At 45.3% G+C, this 22,209-nt stretch overlaps 2 protein-coding genes across 4 annotated transcripts in view; one reads left to right on the top strand and one right to left on the bottom strand.

Moving 5' to 3' along the window:
- The window catches only part of DDX17 (DEAD-box helicase 17), an 18,796-nt gene extending 8,053 nt beyond the window's left edge, over window positions 1-10,743 (top strand). Inside the window, exons 7-13 of one of the 3 annotated variants that reach the window (XM_082352745.1) lie at window positions 193-353; window positions 455-627; window positions 972-1,082; window positions 1,215-1,276; window positions 2,528-2,587; window positions 6,581-6,823; window positions 7,660-10,743. In XM_082352745.1, coding sequence (XP_082208871.1) covers window positions 193-353; window positions 455-627; window positions 972-1,082; window positions 1,215-1,276; window positions 2,528-2,587; window positions 6,581-6,823; window positions 7,660-8,165 — 1,316 coding nt within the window. In that variant the 3' untranslated portion in view covers window positions 8,166-10,743. Of the gene's footprint in view, window positions 1-192; window positions 354-454; window positions 628-971; window positions 1,083-1,214; window positions 1,277-2,527; window positions 5,474-6,580; window positions 6,824-7,659 lie in introns of those variants that run through there. The other 2 variants (XM_082352746.1, XR_014233778.1) reach the window with 2 other exon arrangements.
- On the bottom strand, window positions 10,741-22,209 carry KDELR3 (KDEL endoplasmic reticulum protein retention receptor 3). Its single transcript, XM_082352825.1, has 5 exons — window positions 21,919-22,209; window positions 16,949-17,049; window positions 13,489-13,647; window positions 12,391-12,643; window positions 10,741-11,525 (listed from the first exon to the last, which is right to left on the bottom strand). The coding sequence occupies exons 1-5, from the start codon at window positions 22,007-22,009 to the stop codon at window positions 11,485-11,487; spliced, it is 645 nt and encodes a 214-aa protein (XP_082208951.1). The 5' UTR covers window positions 22,010-22,209; the 3' UTR covers window positions 10,741-11,484.

Below are 22,209 nucleotides of genomic sequence, written 5' to 3'. Positions count from 1 at the left end.
AACTTTGTCGAGGTTTGGATGATTATACATCAATTTTTGTTACATCATGCTTTTCCAGGCACTGTGTTAAAATTTAGTTCGTGCTCTGCAGCACTGAGTACAACCACCAGAGTTGGTGCTTCTTAGTTTGCTGAGGCTTGAACAGTGTATAAAGAATTCTTAGTTGGATAGATCTTTGGTTTTGTTTTACAGGTGTCGAGATCTGTATAGCTACTCCTGGACGCCTGATAGATTTCCTGGAGTCAGGAAAGACAAATCTTCGCCGATGTACTTACCTTGTACTGGATGAGGCTGACAGAATGCTTGATATGGGCTTTGAACCCCAGATTCGTAAAATTGTTGACCAAATCAGGGTGTGTAAAGCTGATAATTCGTTGTCTTATACCCTTTGCCTGTAGTAGTTACTTAATCTAAAAGAAAGCCTTTCCTTTCCTTTCCTTTCCTTTCCGGATAGCCTGATAGGCAGACATTAATGTGGAGTGCAACCTGGCCAAAAGAAGTAAGACAGCTTGCAGAGGATTTCCTTCGTGATTACACCCAGATTAACGTAGGCAATCTGGAGTTGAGTGCCAACCACAACATCCTCCAGATTGTGGACGTCTGCATGGAAAGTGAAAAAGACCACAAGTATGAAAGATTTCACTGTTTTGATGATGCTGATAAACCTTTCCTAATAATCCTCCAAAACTAAAGTGTTATAGAAGCCAGTATTTTTTAGGCTTGGAAACATTAAAAGCATTGCTAGCTTTCCAACAGTCCATTCTTTATATTATTCATCAGAGCTTGTGGTTAAAGGCAAGGATTCTGGATCCTTGGATTTGAATCCCAGTTCTGATAATTACCAGCTGTAGAGAAAGTAATTTGAAAAGAAAGTACTAAAGCTTTGGAGGGTTGATAATGCAAACATAGCTTCTGCGTGATGTGTAGGGGGGTCTTCTCTGGATGACTGAATTGTTTGGTCTTGTTCTCAGGTTGATCCAACTCATGGAGGAAATAATGGCTGAAAAGGAAAATAAGACAATAATATTTGTAGAGACGAAAAGACGCTGTGATGACCTCACTCGAAGGATGCGCAGAGATGGGTGAGTGCAGCACTGAGGTAATTAATTTGCCTCAGATTTTATAGTTCAGTAGGAATTTCTAAATTGGTGTTGTGAATGTTGTATAATACTTCAACAATGCCTAACATGTACTTTGCTCTTTTCTTCTGACAGTTGGCCAGCTATGTGTATCCATGGAGACAAGAGTCAACCAGAAAGAGATTGGGTACTTAATGGTGAGTTCAAAACTAAGCATTGTCCTTATACTCTGTTTCAGGGATTGGCAAACTTTCTGTAAAGAGCCAGGTAGTAAATATTTTCGGCTTTGCAGACTGTATAGTGCTTTGTGTCACAACTGTTCAACTCTGCTGTTGTAGCACAAAAATGGCCATAGATATTATGTAAAGAGACAGCCTGACTGTGTTCCAACAAAACTTTATTTGCAAAAATAGGCATTGTACCAGATTTGACCCAAAGACCAGTGTTTGCCTAGCTCTGCTCTAGTTAATTGAATATTGGGGGCATTTTTGTCATCTCCACCATACTTCAAGGTCATTAATTCTGGCTCTTTACACCACTTTTTCACCACTTAGACCACCCTTTCTTTATCTAATGAGTTCTTGTCTTTATAGATATGTACACCAGCCCGGAAGCTCCCCACATCCCATACTTGTGGGATTTTAATGGAGGCTTCATCACGTTAACTTAGTCTCCCTCTCCTCTCTCCTCTCCTCTCCTCTCCGGGAGTGGGGTTCAAAGTGCCAAGCTTCTCTGATCATGGCTTGGTCTTTCTGGTGAACAAGCTCCATCCAGGAGCTATTCTGGAGCCCATCAAGTGTCTTTTCACTAGAACAAAGATTCCTATCTTGTTCTTGTTCTTGTTGTTGTTCTTGTTTAGGAACTCTTGTTCAGGGACCAGGGTCAAAGACTTAAGTATTAGAATAAAAGATTCTCCTAGCATCCCTGTTTTACAAGGGTTTTAGGAGCTCTGTGCCAGGAACTGAGAGCAGAGACCAGTATATATATTCTGTTATTTCACAGGGCAAAGTTAATGGTTTCTCCTTTCATTCCACATCTTTTAAACTTCCTCCCTTTCCATACCCCCTCCCCCACTCCCACTTTTGGTTTTGTTTTATTTGGGAGACAACTTTGCTGTCATAATTTAAGGGAAGAAAATTTCCAGCTCATGTTAATTTTGTTACACATTGCCATACAATTTTAAAGGTACTTCATTATTAGAGGTAAATTTTTTGATCTGTTGCTCCTCTGCTATAAAGGTGAGTATAATAAATATTTTCAAAAGAATTACTATTATCTTTAAATTTAAAAGAGCTTGGCGTGTTCTTACACCATTACTTGAAGTTTTAATATGATAGGGTAAGAAGGCCAGATAGCTGGGAATGTTTATTTGGTCATATTTTAAGATATATCACGATGTAACCTTAATTTTATAACTTGGCTTTCGTGGTATTATCCTTGTTTTTCAGAGTTCCGTTCTGGAAAGGCTCCCATTCTCATTGCCACAGATGTAGCCTCCCGTGGGCTAGGTTTGTATAGATAGGTGTCTCTGTCAATGGTATCTGTATCTTTTGGTTAAAAGATTTGCTTGTCTTTTCACATTAGAGTTGCATATACATGTGTTTAGTTAAATATTTAAAAGAGAAGAATTACATACAAAGTACGTGATTCCCCTCCCCCCCATGATTTTTTTTTTTAACCTTGGTGGGTTTTTTTGTTTGTTTTTGGGGTTTTTTTTCCTTTTATTTTCAAAGTCTCTTCCTGCTCCTAACAAACAGGCTTTGGTCTGCAGCAAGGCCTAGGCATGACTATTTAAACCGTTAGAGGGAGAGGAGACATTCATTTGCACAGCTCAACTTCTTCCTGGTTTTATTCTATATTCTGGGTGAATAAAATGAGCCCAATTGAACCTAGCTATTAGAAGCTAGTTTCTTCAGTTATTTTTTTCCCTCTACCAATCTATCTGCGGATGTCCAGTTCCATAAATGCTAATATATTCTTGGGATTTAGTAAATCTGTAGATATGATATCTTTCAGCAATTAAATCTGCGTTGCCCAATTTAATTTACTGAAGTAAAACTATCATGAGCACTCGGTTATCCCCTCCTCCCACCCATACTCATATCATCGATGCGCTGTCTTCCAATTTAAGAACTTAATTTGAAGCTGATGTTCTGGAGTTTTCAATCCATTACGAGTTAAGGTATACAGAGATATTTTGTGCCCATTATTCTGAGCAAAACAGGTGTAACTCAAAACTTATATTTTAAAAAATGATAGAGTATTTCTGTCACAAAGATATTTTTAAATTATTGACAGATAACTAATTTCTTGCCCAGGAAGGCGAGAAGCACCATATTCCCTTATGATATTCAACATAAAGAGAGCAAGTATTCAAACTGGAATACAAAAGTAATGAAGGCTTTTTAAACATTGCACTCATCATTCCCTCCTTCAGAGGTGGTGACTTGCAGCCATGACTGAAAAATTGTCTCTGCCCTCTGAGGTCATGTCTGGATCTGTGCGGTTAGAACTTGGACCTGTTGGGAGAAGAGGCTGAGGCCTGAAAGCAGTTTACATAAAAGCTTTCAGTGATGGTGGTTTTTAAACAGGCTTGCTATGTGCTGGTAGCTTCTTTGTGCATCTTGCCTAGACAATTTAAAATATTTGTTCCATGTCCCCCTGCATTTCTAAACCAAATCAATTGGCTGCCATTAGAATAACTTAGACTCTTCGTCCCACCCCCACTCATCCAAGAGAGGGGAGAGGGAAGGTATCTGAGTCTGTTTCTTGTTACTCAACATCAGTGCTTGTTTTGGGCCCCTTTGTTTGCTGCCTTGTAAAAAAATCAAAAGGAAGGGGAAAACCCACCAAAATGGCAGAATGCTGACCAAGGTCCTACAAGATCCTGGAAAGTGAAGGCTTCTACCTCATTAGACAGGGGTGCAATTTTCAGCTGAGTCACCAGGCCTTTTTTCACTTCCTGTCGAGCGATGGCCTCTTAAATGTTCCCTTCAGGTAAGTTCTTCGATTCCCATAATTTTATAATAGTCATCCTCCGGAAACCACTATTTATTCCCTTTCCAGTGGGATATTTTTTATTTTTCCTTTTTTTGTTTAAACTACACACTGTTAAACTAAAAGTATTGAATTTATTTTGTTTTGTTTTTTAACAGAAGCTTTGATAGCAGCTGCAGATCACTCAGTACATGGCCGAGGCAAATCTACATTGGCCCGAAGCAGCTCTAGATGAGCCTATTGGCTAGTCTCAGCCCCTCCCAATTAGTGATTGGAGATTCAGGCCATGTCATAGGGCTTGTCAGACAAAAAGTTCTTACCCTGGGCAGCTGGCCAAAACATTAACTTTTTGATTTCTTACCCTGCAACAGCATCTTCTCTAAAGACACCAAGGTAATATTGTGACAGTGCACAAATAACATCAGGGCAGGCTAGACTAGACTGGAGAGAAACAAGTTCTGCGCTTGCTCTTATGTGCCCTCAGCCAGCTATATCTGTGCACACACAAGCCACCTTTCTAGTATGAAGAACTTGCACCATGTCTGCCCCCTATTGAACCCTTCCAGAAGTATTCCCAAGTGTTGATAGCTGAACTGTTGACTCCAGTCCCCAGTGCTTTCTGCTAGGAAAGCACACATCTGTGCATCCAGCGCAATGATTCAACCTGCTCTGCTGCCTGTGGTCATACACAGGGGGAGTGAGTAAGGAGCATTATCCTAGCCCTGAAGATGTGGTCATGGAGCATAATTCCCCATTCCCCCCGTCTCACATCCATCCTGGCCCTGTAAATTTTTGTTTTCCCTTTGTTACGTCAACGACCCTAGCCGGAGACTCACGCTGCCCCCTGTGATAAGTGCCTTCTCGTCTTTCTGGTGTGATTTCAGGACTTTAGGGGTCAGTAAAGACTGAGGAGCCTTTATTGTAATAAGAAACAGACATAATGCCCCTTTCTTCACAGGCCCTTTAACAACAGCTGAATTTTTTTTTTTTTTTTAAATCATCTCCCCTTTCCCCCTGAAATTAATCCAGTCTGGGCAATAGATGCAGTCTGACCCTTTGGATGTAACTTACATTTTTTTTTATTAATTATTTTTTTCTACAATCACCCCAATTATCCTTGGGGGAGGCGTTGGAGGACCTGAAATTTTTACCCGAACCCAGGTTCTCCGGCGCTTGGCAACCAAATGGGGCTACAGAGAAGCATCTAAGCCAGTTCACAGAGCGAGCGTGTGTGGGGACTTCTCACTGCCACGGACCCTTGATGCATGCTCCCCGCGCTCCAGTGGTCCCGTGTCAGAAGGCGGAGTTTTCGAAAGGAGGCCGCCAAAAATAAAAGGCAAAGAGACGGGATCGGCTGCAGCGGTTTCCCAAAGGAGGAGGGAGTGTGCATCGGTCTGGTAACAAACAGAGAATGTTTTTTAATTATTTATATCACAAAAATCTGTGTTTTATCTAGGATATTTTCTGAATATTCTTTGTAAAATGCAGATTTTTTCCACAAAACATTAGGATTCTTTGTTATATTCTTAGATTTGTTTGTTTAAGTAGGTAAAAATATACATTTAGCTGAAAGCATTACACTAACATTTACATACTTTAAGCTTTAGGAGGTTATTCAATCCAATTCCCAGCAGTGGACAGAACATTAAACTCGTGTCTCAAGGTTTCATGGTTTTTCCCACACTCTTTGGCTGTTTAATTTTCCAGGTTACATAGACAATCTTTGATAATTGAAGCAAGGACTGAGTTGAAGTAACCTTGAGTTGAGAAAAAAACCTCATTTGGCAGAGCTGGGCTTGGTAGTACAGTGAAATTTTAGTGTAATGTGCTCTTGTGGTAATTGAAAGAGGAAAGGTAATTTGGATATTTCTGCAAAGGAAAATAAGTGTGTATTTAACTTTGGCTCTGATCAGTTTTGTTTTTTATTTTAATATAAGCAAAAAAAATTTAACCTAAATATCTTAAGTCTCCATGAAAATGTAGTAATAAAGTATATGAAGTTTTTGTTTTTTTGTTTTTTTGTTTTTTTTTTTCTTTTCATTTTGCTCTGTGACTGGTTTAAAGGTAAGTTTGTTATATTACTGGTAGATTTTGCCAGGCTTCTCCCAACAGAGTAGAAGTGATTTGGCCTTGTAGCTTAAGGATGGTATCACCTTCTACATTTCCAGTTTTGAAAAGGATGGAACTGGAATTTGGTACAACTCCTGTCAGTATATTGGTTAAGATACAGAAGAGGCAGGAGCTTGGATGGTTGAATGAGATTTCCTTAGGATTTTACAGCTGATAGAGATGCCGCTTCCTCTGCATGTCCCAAGCATCATTAATCCTCTTTTACTCTGTTGGGATGAGTCTTTTTTTGTTCCTGTTCAGAGTGGTTACTAACTTAATCTTCTCTCCTCTTGCTGTCATCTGCATTCGTGCTTCCCACCTGTTGTTGGCATGTCCTTTACCTTCTCTTTCCCTGCCACATCAACCTACACACTGACTCATCGTTGGCTTTGAAGATGTGGAAGATGTCAAGTTTGTGATCAACTATGACTATCCAAACAGCTCAGAGGATTATGTGCACCGTATTGGCCGAACAGCCCGTAGCACCAACAAGGGCACCGCCTACACCTTCTTCACCCCAGGGAACCTAAAGCAGGCCAGAGAGTTGATCAAAGTGCTGGAAGAGGCTAATCAGGCTATCAATCCAAAACTGATGCAGCTGGTGGACCACAGAGGAGGCGGCGGAGGAGGGGGTAAGGGTAAGTCCTGGAGTTTTCCAGGTACTGCCAAGGTATCTTTTTTGTGTGTTCATTGTGCCTTGTTTTTTTAAGCCAGTGAAGGTTAATGTATGTTGCTTAATAATTTTTCATAATCTCTTCTAAGTAAGACAATATGAAGTTTGGGAGCCTGTCATAGCCTTAGTAGTATGTTAGGTTTTCGGTTTTCCATATGGAGAAATCAGTAATTTTATACCATTTCATGGTAGTAGAGACAGGCGTAGTTACTGGATCTGAATTTGACAGTTGCAAAATATAGTAGGATCTGGGTTTCCTGCCTACAAGTTTGATAGGTTTGATAGGATGTTTTCCCCCCACTTACTGTATGTTGGAGCTTTACATCAGAATTCCCTTCGAGGGTTTTAAAATGCAGTTTTTTTTTTTAAGTGGGTTTGGAATTGAACTAGAAACCTGAACTTTTTCCCTAAAACTTGTGAGATGATTCTGATGCAGTTAGGTCTGCAAAGCAACATTTGAGAACCAGTGTGCACTGGTAGAGGATCCCTTCGTGGTCGTATGAACTTAGCTGCATGCCTTTTTTTGTTTTTTACACCTTCCTTACCATTTTTCTTACATTTTTAAGAGTGTGTTTCTTGGTAATCCTCAAATAAAGAAAGGGCCTAAGAGGTGAGAAGTTGAATATCCTTTAATAATGTTTACCGTTCTTTTGAGTATAAAGTGCTGATTTGGAAGCTGGCCTAGCGCTTAATTAAAGATCAAGAAAGAATATTGAATACTTTTGTACTGAGTAGCATTTTTACATGTGGTTATGTTTGGATCATATATGTAGCATTGAAAATTCCTTGTGTCCTCATCAGGAGGTCGTTCTCGATACCGGACTACTTCTTCAGCCAACAATCCCAATCTGATGTATCAGGATGAGTGTGACCGGAGGCTTCGAGGGGTCAAAGATGGTGGCCGGAGAGACTCTGCAAGCTATCGGGATCGTGGTGAAACCGATAGAGCCGGTTATGCTAACGGTAGTGGCTATGGAAGTCCAAATTCTGCCTTTGGAGCACAAGCAGGCCAATACACCTATGGTCAAGGCACCTATGGGGCAGCTGCTTATGGCACCAGTGGTTACACAGCCCAAGAATATGGTGCTGGCACTTACGGGGCCAGTAGCACCACCTCAACTGGGAGAAGTTCACAGAGCTCTAGCCAGCAGTTTAGTGGGATGGGCCGGTCTGGGCAGCAGCCACAGCCACTGATGTCACAACAGTTTGCACAGCCTCCGGGAGCTACCAATATGATAGGTTACATGGGGCAGACTGCGTACCAGTACCCACCCCCTCCTCCTCCCCCTCCTCCTTCACGTAAATGAAGCCACTCAGGTGGTAGTGACTTGTGCAGACTTAACTACATTTAAAGGAACGCTATCTTTTCCTTTTTTTCTTCTTCCCTTTTTCTTTCTTTTTCTTTTTTAATTTTTTTCCCCAACCATTGTGATTTGTCTTTCATGCAGATTAGTTAGAATTCACTGCCAGGTTTTTTCTGCCTGCCAAAATGATCCAGTCTGTAATAACAGATTTTGTAAAAGTATATATATATGTATAGCCGACTGGAAGAGATTTTTTTTCCCTCCAACTTCTTGCATGTTGAGGATGTTTGAGCTATTTTTCATCTTAAAAAGTAAGGTGTTAGGCCCTTTTGTGGGAGCCCATTTTTTGTTGTCCTGAGTTGGGGTAGGGGGGAGGGTAGAGGGTTGAATTCTGCAGAAGAAGACGGCATCTGTGCTTTAAATTGCTCTCGTTACTGGAATAGAAAACCAAGAGGGAGTTCCCTGCACATTTTCTGTAATGCTTTTTAATGTTTTTTCAAGCTGGAACAGGGTTCCTCAGGCCTGATGAGTTTTTAAGACAGTGCTTTGCCATTGTCATTTTGGCTGATTGCTTGTTAAGTGCATTTGACAGTATTTTTAAAAATTCCTAATTGGCTTTGTCTCCCTTACACTCTGCCTTCCCCCTTCCCAATTACTGAAAAATAACCATTTTAGTTGTCAGGTTAGAAATTAAATTGCTGAGTCTTGAGTTTTTTTAAGTGTATCCTTTAAATTAAAAACCCCAAATGTTTATTGTAATGGTTAAATGTAGCATCTCAGCATCTGGGTGGAAGCTGCCTATTTTTCTTCCCCATATTACCAGGGACCATCTGTGAAATTCATTTTCCAACCAGACAGCTGCTGTGAGCAGAATGAACATAAATGCTCACTGGAAATTTATGAACCAGTTAAATATGCATTCACCTGCAGAGTGAGAACCACGTTTAATTATAAACAGTATACTCCGTGGGCAGATTTTCTTTTTAAACTCAGTATTTGTAGAGCTAGAGTAAAAGCAACCCTTTGCCAGCTACTCAGCCCTTTTGGCCAAGTTATCTTGAAGGGTCTTAAGGGTTTATTAAGAACTCTTACTCTCTTCATACTCCCGTTCTCTGCAGTGCTTTGTAACAGCTTTTGGGTGCAGATTTTCCTCAGCATCCTTTTGCACTCAGCTTTTTACAGGTAGGTAGTGCTTAAGAAAAGTTACAGAGGACTAAAGTCCAAGTCCTTTTACTTTTCCTCCACCTGAAAGGTAGGTGAGATTGTCCCCTTCATAGTAATACCAACTGTTAGTAATTACTGAGACTTCATATAGCAGATGGGCCTGGAAAGAATTTTCTGCTCTTGTGTTCACTGTAACAGGACAGGGAGATCAGACAGCCTCAGAAATCTTTTCGTATCTAGTGTGGGACTTAATTTTTTAATACTGTTATCGATATTGTTCATTCACAGTGTAGTTAAAGGGGGGAGCCTCCACTGCATTCTTTGGCTTAGGCCTGAGAGTGCTTGCTGGTTTGTAAGATCAAAATATCTAAATACTTGAGGTTTTTGTTTTTGTTTTCCTCGTAAAATTCTTCAGGGAGAGAGAAGGGATTGTTTCTGAGGGGTACTGAAAGTGTGGTTGAATGTGCGACATACAGGTAGGTTGTCAGCATAAGCTGAAATGTATGCGTGTGAGAACTTTGACATCTCCCCCCACCCCCCCCCCACTTTCTTCTTTCTTAACTTCTTTTTCTCCTCCTTATAGAAGTTGAGGCTGAGGGAGGATGGTAGGCACAGGAAAAACATGGCAACACCGCTCTGTGCTTTCAAACCAAAGTGTCTCCCCCCTCCAAAAAAGTTCGTCTAAGCACTGATTAGTCCATTGTAGGCATTTTTTTCTACACCAAAATTCTGATTTTTTTTTTTTTTTTTTTTTACACAAAGGTGCCACCACAGGGGGTGTCCTACTCTCTTGCAAGTCTTGAAAGCATCCCTTTGCGGGAAAGGTCTCTGGGCAAGCAAGCAGTATTTGGTCTGCTGCTTGCTTTCCTTTTTCCACCAGGGATGTTGTAATCATAAAGTCAAAATAACGGCATATCCCAAAACTCAAAAGCTGTTGTGACCTGAGCACAGCTGAAATCTAGTAGTTTTTCCTGTATAGCTCCAGAGTTAAGTCTTCTGCCTCTATGTCTGCCACTCATAATTCAGGTTCTGCCTTTGCTTCAGAACGTGAGCAGAAGAATCCTCATTTGATGCTAATTATTGTAGTCATGATTGAAACTCATTTAGGGAAAGGATTTCTATATTAAGCTGTGGGGCTGCTTCTCCCCAGTCCCTCCCTAACAATTCATTGTGTGGACTTCTCTCATCTAAAAGGTTGGTGGCTTTTGCTTGGGATCAGTGCTCTCTCTATTTATGTCCTTGCTGGTTTCTGAACACATTCCTGTTGCGTTAAGACTTGAAAGATTTGTAGATGTATGATGTTCAGGCACAGGATGCTAAGAGCTTAAGAGCTTATGTTACTATTCTTAGTTTGTAAATTGTCCTTTTGATACCATCTTGTTTCTTTTGTAGGTATAAATAAAACACTTGACAATAAGGTGTGAGATTTTTATTGCTTAAAAAATTCTGACTACAGGCCAGTGACAGTCTCTTAAGAGTTTTATTTGCTTCAAGACCATGTTGGTTGACTAACACCTTAGTTAGCGCCTAAAAATGTGAAAGGGGGGGTGGGATTAATTGTTCTTAGTGCGAAAATTTGAGTCACGAAGCAACAAGACAGTACTTAGTAGGTAAAGCCTGGGGTATTTGTTTCCTCATAACATTTCCCACCTGTCATATCACCTTTGTATCTTGACTCCCTAAACTTGATGGTCTCCTACCTGGAAAGTGAAAATTAATCACAACAGTACACTCCTAATACTTGGGACTGTCTGTGATCTGCATTTGGGGCTTTTGCCTTATACACAGCAGGGTATATTTCCAGATTGGGATTGGCTGTTCTTAGCATGAGTCTCACACTAGGGCCTTAGAGAGCAATAGTTGACTTGATCCATTCATGGGTTAAACACCTAAGGTTTTTATGATGGTCCAGTTGACACTGTGAGGATACCATACTTATGTAATTGGCCCAAGTTTTAATTACCTCTATAATTTAAGGGAGATACTGATGAGAAGGTCTTCTAGATAGAATGATCAGCGCTTTGCTGAATTCCACACTAAGCATTTTTCTGAATTCAGTTTTAACATTTGGTCTCAGTCATGTAAAAGTCACCCAGGAGAACACTTCAAATAGTTTGCTTCATGTCCATGTTAAGGTGTAGAACATCTCTGAGGACCTTCAAATTGGCATTGGAAGACTTAACTTCTTTCCTTTAAGGACTAGAAGAAAATGAAATTAGAATCTACCATGAAAGGACTCCTTTTTAACTTTGTGCATAATCTTAGTATCTAATGCCTATTTCACAGTATGTATTCAGATGTTAGAGCCAAGGGGAAACATCACTGCAGGTTAACTACAGGTTCACTGACCCCATGTTGGACCCTGATGCCACCACCCCCTCTTTTGGCAGGCCATGAATCTAGCAGTTGTCCTCAATTTATTTCACATCTCACACCCAGTGCATTGACAGTTCCTATCAACTCCACTCTCGAGAAATGTCCCCATCTCTTTCCACTGATGACCACCTCCTGGACAATTCCAACTGCTCCATAACCTCCCTGCTTTGGCTGATTTTTATCCTACGCAGCAGCTGGTGGGTTGGTTTTCAGATGACCCCAATTGCTGCCGTTTGTGGTTAGAATGCAGTGTGAATGCCTTACCCTGACTTAACTGAGGCCCTAGGTGATTAATCTTGGTTGACCTGCCATATCTAGGTTTACAGTTGACTGTACTAGCCTTTTTGTCCTTTATCATACCAAGCTGGTTCCTGCCTTGGGGCTTACACTTAAGCTGTTCTCTCTGGAATGTATTTGTCCTATATTTTCCTAACCCAAGTATTTTGTCAAATGTTATCTCATAGCTGTCTTCCCTGTACACTACTTAGTACCTAAAATATCCTACTGGTCTGTATTATTTTTTCATGGCACTTAACAGAGTTTCCTGAAGACATTTGTCTTCCCATGTTAGAATGTAAGCACCATGAGGGGCGCACAGACCTGCCTCTGTTCACTTCCGTAGCCCCTCAAACACTGACTCGATTGGTAACTGAGGCAGTGCCAGCAACACGGTTCTCACAGCACCTACCTTTGGTCACATACAAGTAGAAGAAGTCACAGTAGAAGATGGTTTGTACTACCCCAGACACCACTGCAATTTGGTCATAGAAATTCTCAGTCTGGTACCGCCTGATCCAGTTAGCCAAGTAGAGGGCCCGGTATAGCCCAAGAAAGAACAGGTAATGAGTAGTAATGGTCTCAGCCTCTCCAGTCTTGCTGATCATGAAGAGCTGGGGCAGGATGGCCACTGATTCCAGGTAGATAGAGAAAGTCCAGAGGATCTGAGCCAAAGAGATAAGTAGCCAGAGGAGGCTGATCAAGAAGGGGCCATCTTTAGAATTTAGTTACTAAAATAATGTTTATTGGAGAGAATACAGTGAAGCAAAAGAGAATTTTTTTTAAGATGAACTAGTTCACCATTTATTCAGGTCTTATTTATTTGCCGCTCCGCGTGGCTTGCAGAACCTCAGTTCCCCAACCAGGGATTGAACCCGGGCCACGGCAGTGAAAGCCCAAATCCTAACCATTAGTCCACCAGGGAACTCCCAGAATCATGTTCTTGAAATTTTTAAATATGTTCATCAGTGTATCATTCCACCCCTTTCTTTGTACATAAAAAATATTTTTAAGAGATTCAAGCGTACTGCTTTTTTCACAAGCATGAACGTTGCTATAGAACAATTTTTAATTGTTGCAGAATTCTGTCATACAAACTTGCTTTAATTGAGGCTGTGGTTTCTCAAAATGGAATCGATGAATACCAGCATCAGAATCTCCTCAGATGCTTGTTGCCCCAAAGATTCTTGGGTCAGAGGCCAGACCTGAGCTGAAATCTGGGTCTGGACTGTGCTCTAATATCCACTAATCACCAGTTGGACAGAGGGTCTTAGTCTTAAGTGGTGCTGTGATGCCTGCTTTGTTTATGAACACGACTATTTAGATGTGCCCATTTTCAAGAGGAGCACTGTCAAGAGCTTATTGGCAATTTCTAAACTTATAACAATACAAGAGTAATGGCCATGGTTGTGGCAGAAAGGTAGCCCAGACGTTACCAAGGGTCCAGAGGTAAGGACTTCAGGGAGTGTGTTTACCTTTGGGAATTAGTACTCTGGGTCCCTTCCCTTACCTCCAGAGGAGTGAAACTGTAGTTTTCAAGGAAGGAGAGGCCAATGACTGGGACCAGAAGAAACTCCAGGCGGAATGTGTCATTCTCACTGTCAAATGTTTTCCGGAATTTCCCATAGATCATGTACACTGTGACATAGGCACAGAGGAGAAAAACCACCTAAAAAGGGAGAGAGACACATGGGAATCGATAAAGTCATTTCCCAACCTATTTGCTGGGCTTCAAAGCCACCCTGAGTTGGGACCTACCAAACCCAAGGGCTAGTGTTCTGCCTTAAGGTGGAAAAGGTGAAGTGTGCTTGCACATTTCTCTTGGGCCAATGAACCTAGAATCTGAAGCTAATGACCTTTTTGTTAAGTAACTCCATGCTTCTAACTGGGACTGATAGTGCTACCATGAAGACTCAAAGGTGCCCAGGCGTCCTCTCACTGTGGAATGTTAGGCAAAAAAACCTAGAATTGGTCTTTGTCGGGGGACTTAGTGGCATTCCATGGCTCTTTTATTATTTTTTTAATTTATTTTATTTATTTTTGGCTGCGTTGGGTCTTCGTTGCTGCGCGCGGGCTTTCTCTAGTTGTGGCGAGTGGGGGCTACCTCTCGTTGCAGTGGCTTCTCTTGTTGCGGAGCACAGGCTCTAGGTGTGCAGGCTTCAGGAGTTGTGGTTCGAGGGCTCTAGATCGCAGGCTCAGTAGTTGTGGTGCACCAGCTTAGTTGCTCCACGGCATGTGGGATCTTCCCGGACCAGGGCTCGAACCCGTGTCCCCTGCATTGGCAGGCAGATTCTTAACCACTGCGCCACCAGGGAAGCCCCCAGGGCTCTTTTAAAGCCTCAACTTCCTGGATCTGCATCAGTGACTTGAGAGCATTCTTCCACAAAGACTTGAATCAGTTGACCATCAATCCTTCAGAAAAGTGCTCTTTTTCTAACTACAGTAGCTGTCCTCCAGCATATAATAGTCTTATGATCTGGCCTCTAACGCAGGCCAGAGGCTCTCAAACTTGAATGTGCATCAAAATCATATAGATGGCTGCCCCTTCCCCTGCCCCCAGAGTTTCTGACTTAGTAGGTTTGAGCGAGCCTGAGAATTTTGCGTTTCTAGCAAGTTTGTATGTGATACTGCTCTGCTGGTCCAGGACACTAGCCTAGAAAACTAATGTTTGCACTTCAAAGCTCAGGTTATTTCCTCAAAGTCTTTTCTCACCAGAACGAGGCACACATGCTCTGTGTCACCATACCCCCATGTAAAAATACTCATTGCTGCTTGTGAGCACACGTTCTGCAAATGTCTGTGCACCAGTCTGTCTCCCCTGGGAGAGGAGAGTCCATAAGCAGGTCCAAGCCCTGTCCACCTCTGAATCTAACTCAGGGCCCAGCACAAAACAAATGCTGGAATGAGTGAATGAATCAATGAAATGGAGATCACTTCTTCATTTCACAAATTTGGAAACTGGCCTCTTTGAGGATCCGAGACCTCATTCAGCCATGGCAAGGGCTGGGTTTACAGTCCCTGCCAGGACTGCCCAAGTCAGACCCTTGGGCAGAGAAATAAACTAAGCAGCTGGTGTTTGCTACTTCTGTGTTGGATTTAAGGAGACAGCGATTTCAGGACCTCAGACTTAAGTTCACACTGAGTTCAACACCGCACAAGTAACAGCATCCTCCATTCCACCAAGCCCAGAAACAATATGCCCAGAATCCCAAAGGGACATCCCTGATATGGAGAAAGAGAACTCACTTTCGGTTAAATATCTTCTGGGTGCTAGGTACATTACACAGATTATCTCATGTCATCTTCACAATAGCCCTGCAAGATAGGTAGGATTCCTCCCATGTAGCTTTTTTTCCTTAAAAACAGGACTCCTATTAGACAATGTGCCCAACTAAAAACTAATTTCCCAGGCTCTCTGCAGATAAGGATGGTCAGTGACATGTAGATGGAAGTCACTGGAAAGCTCTTTAAAAAGGGCTTACCCAGCTGACAGGCAACCTATTGCTCTTTCTCCCCTTCCTCCTCCTTCCCGTCCTGAATGTGATGTGATGGTAGGAGCTCTAGCACCTATTTTGTGACCCTGAGGCAAACCTGAGGCTAGATATCACATTCAGGACTAGCTATATCATTTGCAGGGCTTCTTGTTAAAAAATAAGTATTTCAAAATGGCAACAGCAAAGCATTAAACCAAGCATAGGGCCCATCTGAGCAACTGCACAGGTAACAAACCCAAGTGCTGGTTACACTAAAGCTGGCAGAGCAGAAAGTTAAAAGGAGATGCCATCCCAGCCCTAGACTATGCACTTCCAGATTTTGTGTTATGAATGAGATAAAAATAAATCCTTACCTTATTAAAATAACTCAAGTCTCTGTTACCAGCATCCAAACCATTACATCCCACTTTATTGACTCTGAAACCTGGGCTCCTTCCACTAAACTGTGTTGGATGGTTGGTTAAAATCTCAGAAAATGTCTCATCCCAACCAAACCTCACAGCTATGGCCCAGGGCTGAGAGATGCTCAGTTTCTCCGTCTATAAAACAGGACCAAGCTTCAAAGCAACAGCTTCCCATGGCAAAACCGAATCCAAACTGTTCACCTGGATCATCTGCCCTCACCCAGCCCTCTATCGGCACCCCTGCCACCAACAGGTAGCCCTCGCCTGCTGAGCTCCCACCGTGCCTGCCTTCTGTCTGTCCTTTGAATACACCAAGCTTGTTCCTGTCTTGGGGGTCTTTGCATCAGCTATTCCATCTGCTTAGAATGCTCTTCCTCTGAGCTTCATTCCTTGTGTCACTCAGATCTCAGCTTACACGTCACCTCTTTGGAGAGGCCCTTCCTGATGACACTCCCTAAATAGCTCCCTAGTCGTTCTCTATCACGTAACCCTGTTTTTAAAACTTCTTTCGTTATAATTGAAGGAAACATCGTCCTATTTTACTTATTTGCATAGCCTTATCCCTAACCAGTTTTTCTTACTTGTTTTATTATCTGTCTCCCCGGTTAGAATGTAGGTTCTGTGAGTATAGGCGCCTCGTATATCTCCTTCAGGTACCTAGCTCACAGTAGGTGCTCAATAAATAATTGTCAGATAAATGGACGAATAAGTTCTCTGAAAGCTCAGGGTACCGTGTTTGATTTTTTGCTTATTTTTTAACCATTGTAATAGCTAACCTTTACTGAGTTTTTAATATATGACAGCTATTGTGTATTTACATTTATTACCTCGTTTAACTTTCACAACAAAATCCTCTGAGGTAAGTACACCTATTCTTCATTTGGTAGAGGAGGAAACCAAGGTGTACAGAGGTCAGAAGACTTGCCCAAGCCCAGGTCCCACAGCTGCTAACAGCAAAGCCAGGATTCAAATCCAGGTCTGCCTGGTTCCACAGCCCAAGTCCCCAAGTATACTGTCTCACCGTCTGGGGGGTGCTTGGCAGCCCCCCACCATGGCTGCCCATCCCCCTTACCTTCATTACTGTGTTGTAGATGGAGATGAAGTTGGTGAACAGGTCCAGGTACCTGGTGGTGAAGACGAGAGCGAAAAGGATCTGGCTCTTCCCAGAGATGCCTGTAGCCGGATGGGGACAGGAGACAATAAGAACACAGACGGCCAGGCTCACACACACTCGAGAAGCCCAGAGCCTGAGTTGGAAAGGCCTTCAGAGTGTCCACTTCATAATGACACCCTGTCCAAGACACTATCACCCTCAGAGGGCCAGGAAACACCCCTTCCCATTGGGTCACTTGAGTCTATTCCTCTCTTTAGGCTGTAATCTGTCACCCAGTCTCCAAATCAAGACATGAACACTGAGTTCCCAGGGCCCCTGTGCGTGCCTGCCTTGGTTCCTGCTCTGGGGAGGGCGTGGGGATGGGGGGAGTCAGGCTTGCAGGGGGTAGTGTCAAGGCTCCTCTTTGCTCTACCCCCAGGGTTCCACTGACAATCCCCAGAGCTCCATCTTTTGGAGAACAACTCACCGACTCTACAAGGTGCTGATTCACCAGGGAGACCACAGCAGGTGGAGGAAGGCACAGGGCCAGGGGAGCATTCTATTTTATTTTTCCAAATTTTAAAGATTAAAAAAGCTTTTTTTTCTAGTTATAAAAGTTATGACTATTTTTACTCATTGTAAAACAAAAACCAGATAATACATAGAGATGTAAATTAAAAAGTAACAATCGGGCCTCCCTGGTGGCGCAGTGGTTGAGAGTCTGCCTGCCAATGCAGGGAACACGGGTTCGAGCCCTGGTCTGGGAAGATCCCACGTGCCGCGGAGCAGCTGGGCCCGTGAGCCACAATTACTGAGCCTGCGCGTCTGGAGCCTGTGCTCCGCAACAAGAGAGGCCGCGATAGTGAGAGGCCCGCGCACCGCGATGAAGAGTGGTCCCCGCTTGCCACAACTAGAGAAAGCCCTCGCAAAGAAACAAAGACCCAACACAGCCATAAATAAATAAATAAACAAATACTTTAAAAAAAAAAAAAAAAGTAACAATCACCTGAATCCCAAAATCTGAGTGTGCGATCTTCCAGATCTTTGTTGGTCTTCCAGATCTTTGCACACATACACACGACACATATGTGCACACATATGACATATATGGACGCATCAAGTTGACAAAACTGGGTTCGTACTTTCCATGCTATTTCCTCATCTGCTTTGGTCTCTTTAAACTTTTTATTTTGAAACAATTTTAGATTTCCAGAAGAGTTGTAAAGACAGTACAGAGAGTCCTACCCTTCACCCAGCTTCCCCTAATGGTAACACCGTGCATAATCACGGAACATTTGCCAAAACTAAGAAACTGACATTGGTATAGCACTATTGACTGAACTCCAGACTTTATTCAGGTTTCACGTTTTCCCACTGATGCCCTTTTTCTGTTCCAGGATCTAATCCAGGAATCAAGGCTACATTTAGCCATCATGCTCCTTAGTCAACTTTTGCCCACTTTTGATACATCGTGGAGGTGGTTCCTGGGTAAAAGCAAGCAGCTGCCCTGCCTCCCATTTCTCTTGCCCCATTAAGCCCACAGCAGTCTGGATACTTCACCAAACCACTCCCATGGTCCCTGATGCCCACGTTTCTGCATCCAAACGTCAACTCTATCTCACCCACCCAACTCCTCAAGAGCCAGCTGAGCACTCCGTCTATCCCAACCACACCTTTCTCCAGGTTTCTGTGACTGTCCACACTGCCGGCTTCTCACCTCCTCTGGCCACTCCTGTCCTTCTCAACACCTAATCCTCAGAGGGCTACCTCTCTTCTCCCTCTGTCCCTTTGCCATCCCATCCCACACACAAGGGACCCTCTGGCTCCAGACTCTCCTTGGATCTCTGACCTATATATTCCTGCCTGACTAAATCCACCGTCTCCCCTTGAACCCCCTCCTTCTCCTGTCTTCTGTCCTTCTTCTGCCACCATCATCCCCTTTGTGCTCAAGGTAGAAAACCAAGAGCCATCCTTGAGCCTCTCTCACCTTTGTCCCCTCACCCCTGGATTTTATTCTAACTATGATGGATCTACTGGGGAGTTTGACACCAAGAAGTGACATTACCGGATTCAGGGTTTGATTCCTTTGTACGCCTGATCTGTGCCTTTTCTAATTATTCCTCTGGTGAGGGACATTTTGGGGAGAGGGGACAATTCTAATGACTGAGGATGAACACCGCTGAAGCCCCTAATATTCTGGAGAGGGCTGGGTCCACTTGCCAGCTTTCCTACCAGCATGGCAACCCTGAGCCTCATACTCCTCATCTGTAAAATGGGGCAGGACTGGGGCTTCCCTGGTGGCGCAGTGGTTGAGAATCTGCCTGCCAATGCAGGGGACACAGGTTCGAGCCCTGGTCTGGGAAGATCCCACATGCCGCGGAGCAACTAAGCCCGTGCGCCACAACTACTGAGCCTGCACGTCTGGAGCCTGTGCCCCGCAACAAGAGAGGCCGTGACAGTGAAAGGCCCGCGCACCGCGATGAAGAGTGATCCTCGCCTGCCGCAACTGGAGAAAGCCCTCGCACAGAAACAAAGACCCAACACAGCCAAAAATAAATAAATAAATTTAAAAATTAAAAAATAATAAAATGGGGCAGGACTGATGTGAGAACTAAATAGGATTCAATGAGAACCCGAGTGCCTCCCTGGGGGTCTGACAGTGGGGCTGGCTGTGGGTGAAGGAGCCCCCTGGGGGAGGGGGTCGGAGTCCAGGAGGCAATACTGGTCCAGCTCGGAGCTATGCCTTTCGTTATGCCATATCCCTGAGCCCTCACTGAGGTCTGGCCAGGGGGGTCCTCAGCCCCATTCAGCAGGGTCCAGGAGGTGGCTCTAGTGGGGGATGCTTGGCTACCCCCTCACTCGGCCTTTCCCCACTTCTCCCCTCTTTCCATCCCCAGCCTGCCAGGCCCCTGGGCTTCACTCACATTTTCCTTAGCTCTTTGGGAGCCCTGGAGGTCTTGAGCACAATGTTTTTTTCACACTGTTTTGAAAGCAGTGAATAATTTCCACCAAAGCAAGCTGCGCATGGAGACCCCAGGACACAGAGGAGACCAGGAGCCAGTACCTGGCCAGAGTCCCTCAGGGGACCCACTGGCCAGGTACAGACCTCCTGCCATTTGACAGATGGGAAAACTGAGGCCCAAGGTTACACAGTGAGTCTGTGGCAGAGCAAGAATGAAGCTCCAGTCTCCTGCCTTCGGGGCTGGGTCACAGGGGTGTCACACCAGGCCCTGCTCCTCGGGGCTGACGGGCTGGCATCCAGGAACCTCACCCCCTCCGTTCTCAACCAGGCCTGTGCTGATTCCTCTCTGCACACACACAGGCCCCACTGCTCACCTGCCCTTTCCTTTTCCCATAGCACTTCGCTTCCCTGACAAACCGTATCATTTACTCGGTTGCTACCACTGTAGCTGGTTGGCGGTCTCCCACTGATAGAGTCAGCTCCACCAGGCCAGGATCTCTGCCTGTTGCCCGGTTATATCCCAGGTGCCTGGTACAACGCCTGGCAGAGTGGGATGGGGAACAGAGCCCCCTCCTGGTCACGGCTGCTCACCCCGTCCAGGGCCCTCCGTGGCAGGGACAGGTCCAACCTAGATTCTTCCTCTCACTGGAGCCCCTCTCAGGGCTCCTGGCCCACTTCCCCCGAGTGGGAACCTGAGGGCCCGTGAGTGCCTATTTCCCTGGAGACCCCAAACCCGAATGGCCTCCAGTTCTGGAATCACTCCCTCCGCAATGACCCTCACACCAGCACCCACCTCTCACCCCCACCAAGCCCCATGGGCTGGCAGCCTCCACGATGCTCTCTCTGCTTCCTCTCTCAGCCTCTCCACACAGCTTCCAGAGTCCCCTTCCGAGCCCCCTCCCCTGCTCCCGAACTTTCCTTGGCTCCCAGTCCCAACTCCCTACTTGACAGACAAGGCCCTTTCACATATGACCACCCGCCCCCCTGGACTCATCTCCCTCCCGGACCACCCCGAAATTGGGCTGCTCACCATTCCCAGGACATGCCCTGCCCTCTGTGACACGACACACCCTTCCTGGGTGACACCCTGCCTGTCTTCCAGGACCCAGCACAGAGCTGCTCCCTCCATGAAGCCTTCAGGGGTCCACTCTGCCTCCTTGGCGCCCACAAGGAGCCTGGGCACCTCTCTGTATCCCCTCACCCCAGTGCCAAGCACAGGGCAGGCGCCTCCAGGACACCAGTGGACAAAGATGGCTGCAGGCAGCTCGGGCAGCCTCTTAATACACTGGGTCTGTTTGGCCACCACCAGTCCAGCCCTGAAACTTCTCCAACCCCCGAGCAGGGCGGCCAGACTGCTGGGCAAAAGGGGGACCCTGGGCTTCTGCTCATGGGCAGCTCCATGCCCACCTGGGCCTGGCTGGTGCCCCTCCTGCCACATCATAGCCGCCTGAGGCACAGGATGGGGAGGAAAGAAGGCCCAGCTTGGGGGGAGGGGGGAAGCCTGGGAGGGGGAGGGGAGAGTGGTGGGGGCAGGAAAAGAGAAGACCTTGAGGGTCTGGAGCCGCTTCCTGTGTGTGCACCTCCTTCTCCCCGGCGCCCCCGTCCCCACCCTGGGCCTGAGTGAGGGCAGAGAGAACAATGGGCCCCAAGGGATGCTGCTCCCGGGCAGCAAAGGGGGTGTCACCTCCTCCTTATCCCCCTCCTCTTCCAACTAGCAGTGGCAACGCCAAGCAGGGGAGAGAGGGGGGTCAATGGAGGCGCAAGCCCATCCCACCTCCGTAACTTCCGCGGGTCCTTTTTCTGTGATATGGTACAATTTTAAGTTTTCTTTGGAAGCTGAGCTGCGCAAAAACAATTTCAAGCACCCCCAAGCCGAAGTCCCCACCCTCAACAGACATTCAGGAGGCTCCCCGTAAGCCCTGCAGCAGGGGCGTGGGGCTGGCCCTCCGCCCCCGGGGCCCCACCTCCCGCCCGGAGCGCCCCTCACCCGTGCAGCACTTGGAGCGCCAGATCTTCCCCAGGAGCAAGATCATGGCCAGGAGGTGGCTCAGGTCGCCCAGGATACGAAACACGTTCATGGTCCGGCCCGCTCTCAGCCAACTCCTGGGAAACTTTCTGGCGGGCGAGGTGACTGCCACGTCCCCGGCCCCGGCCTCTGGGTCCCGCGCCCCCGAGCTCCGCGCTCCCGCCCGAGCGTCGCAGCTCCGCCAGCGCGCTCTTGGCGGGGCGGTGACGTGGCCGAGCCTGCCGCCGCGCCAGGGAGCCAGGAAGCGCCGCC

The sequence above is a fragment of the Balaenoptera borealis genome (assembly GCF_965194805.1).
Source record: "Balaenoptera borealis genome assembly, chromosome: 13".
In the NCBI taxonomy this organism is placed as follows: domain Eukaryota; kingdom Metazoa; phylum Chordata; class Mammalia; order Artiodactyla; family Balaenopteridae; genus Balaenoptera; species Balaenoptera borealis.
This window is presented reverse-complemented; position numbering and strand designations above follow the sequence as displayed.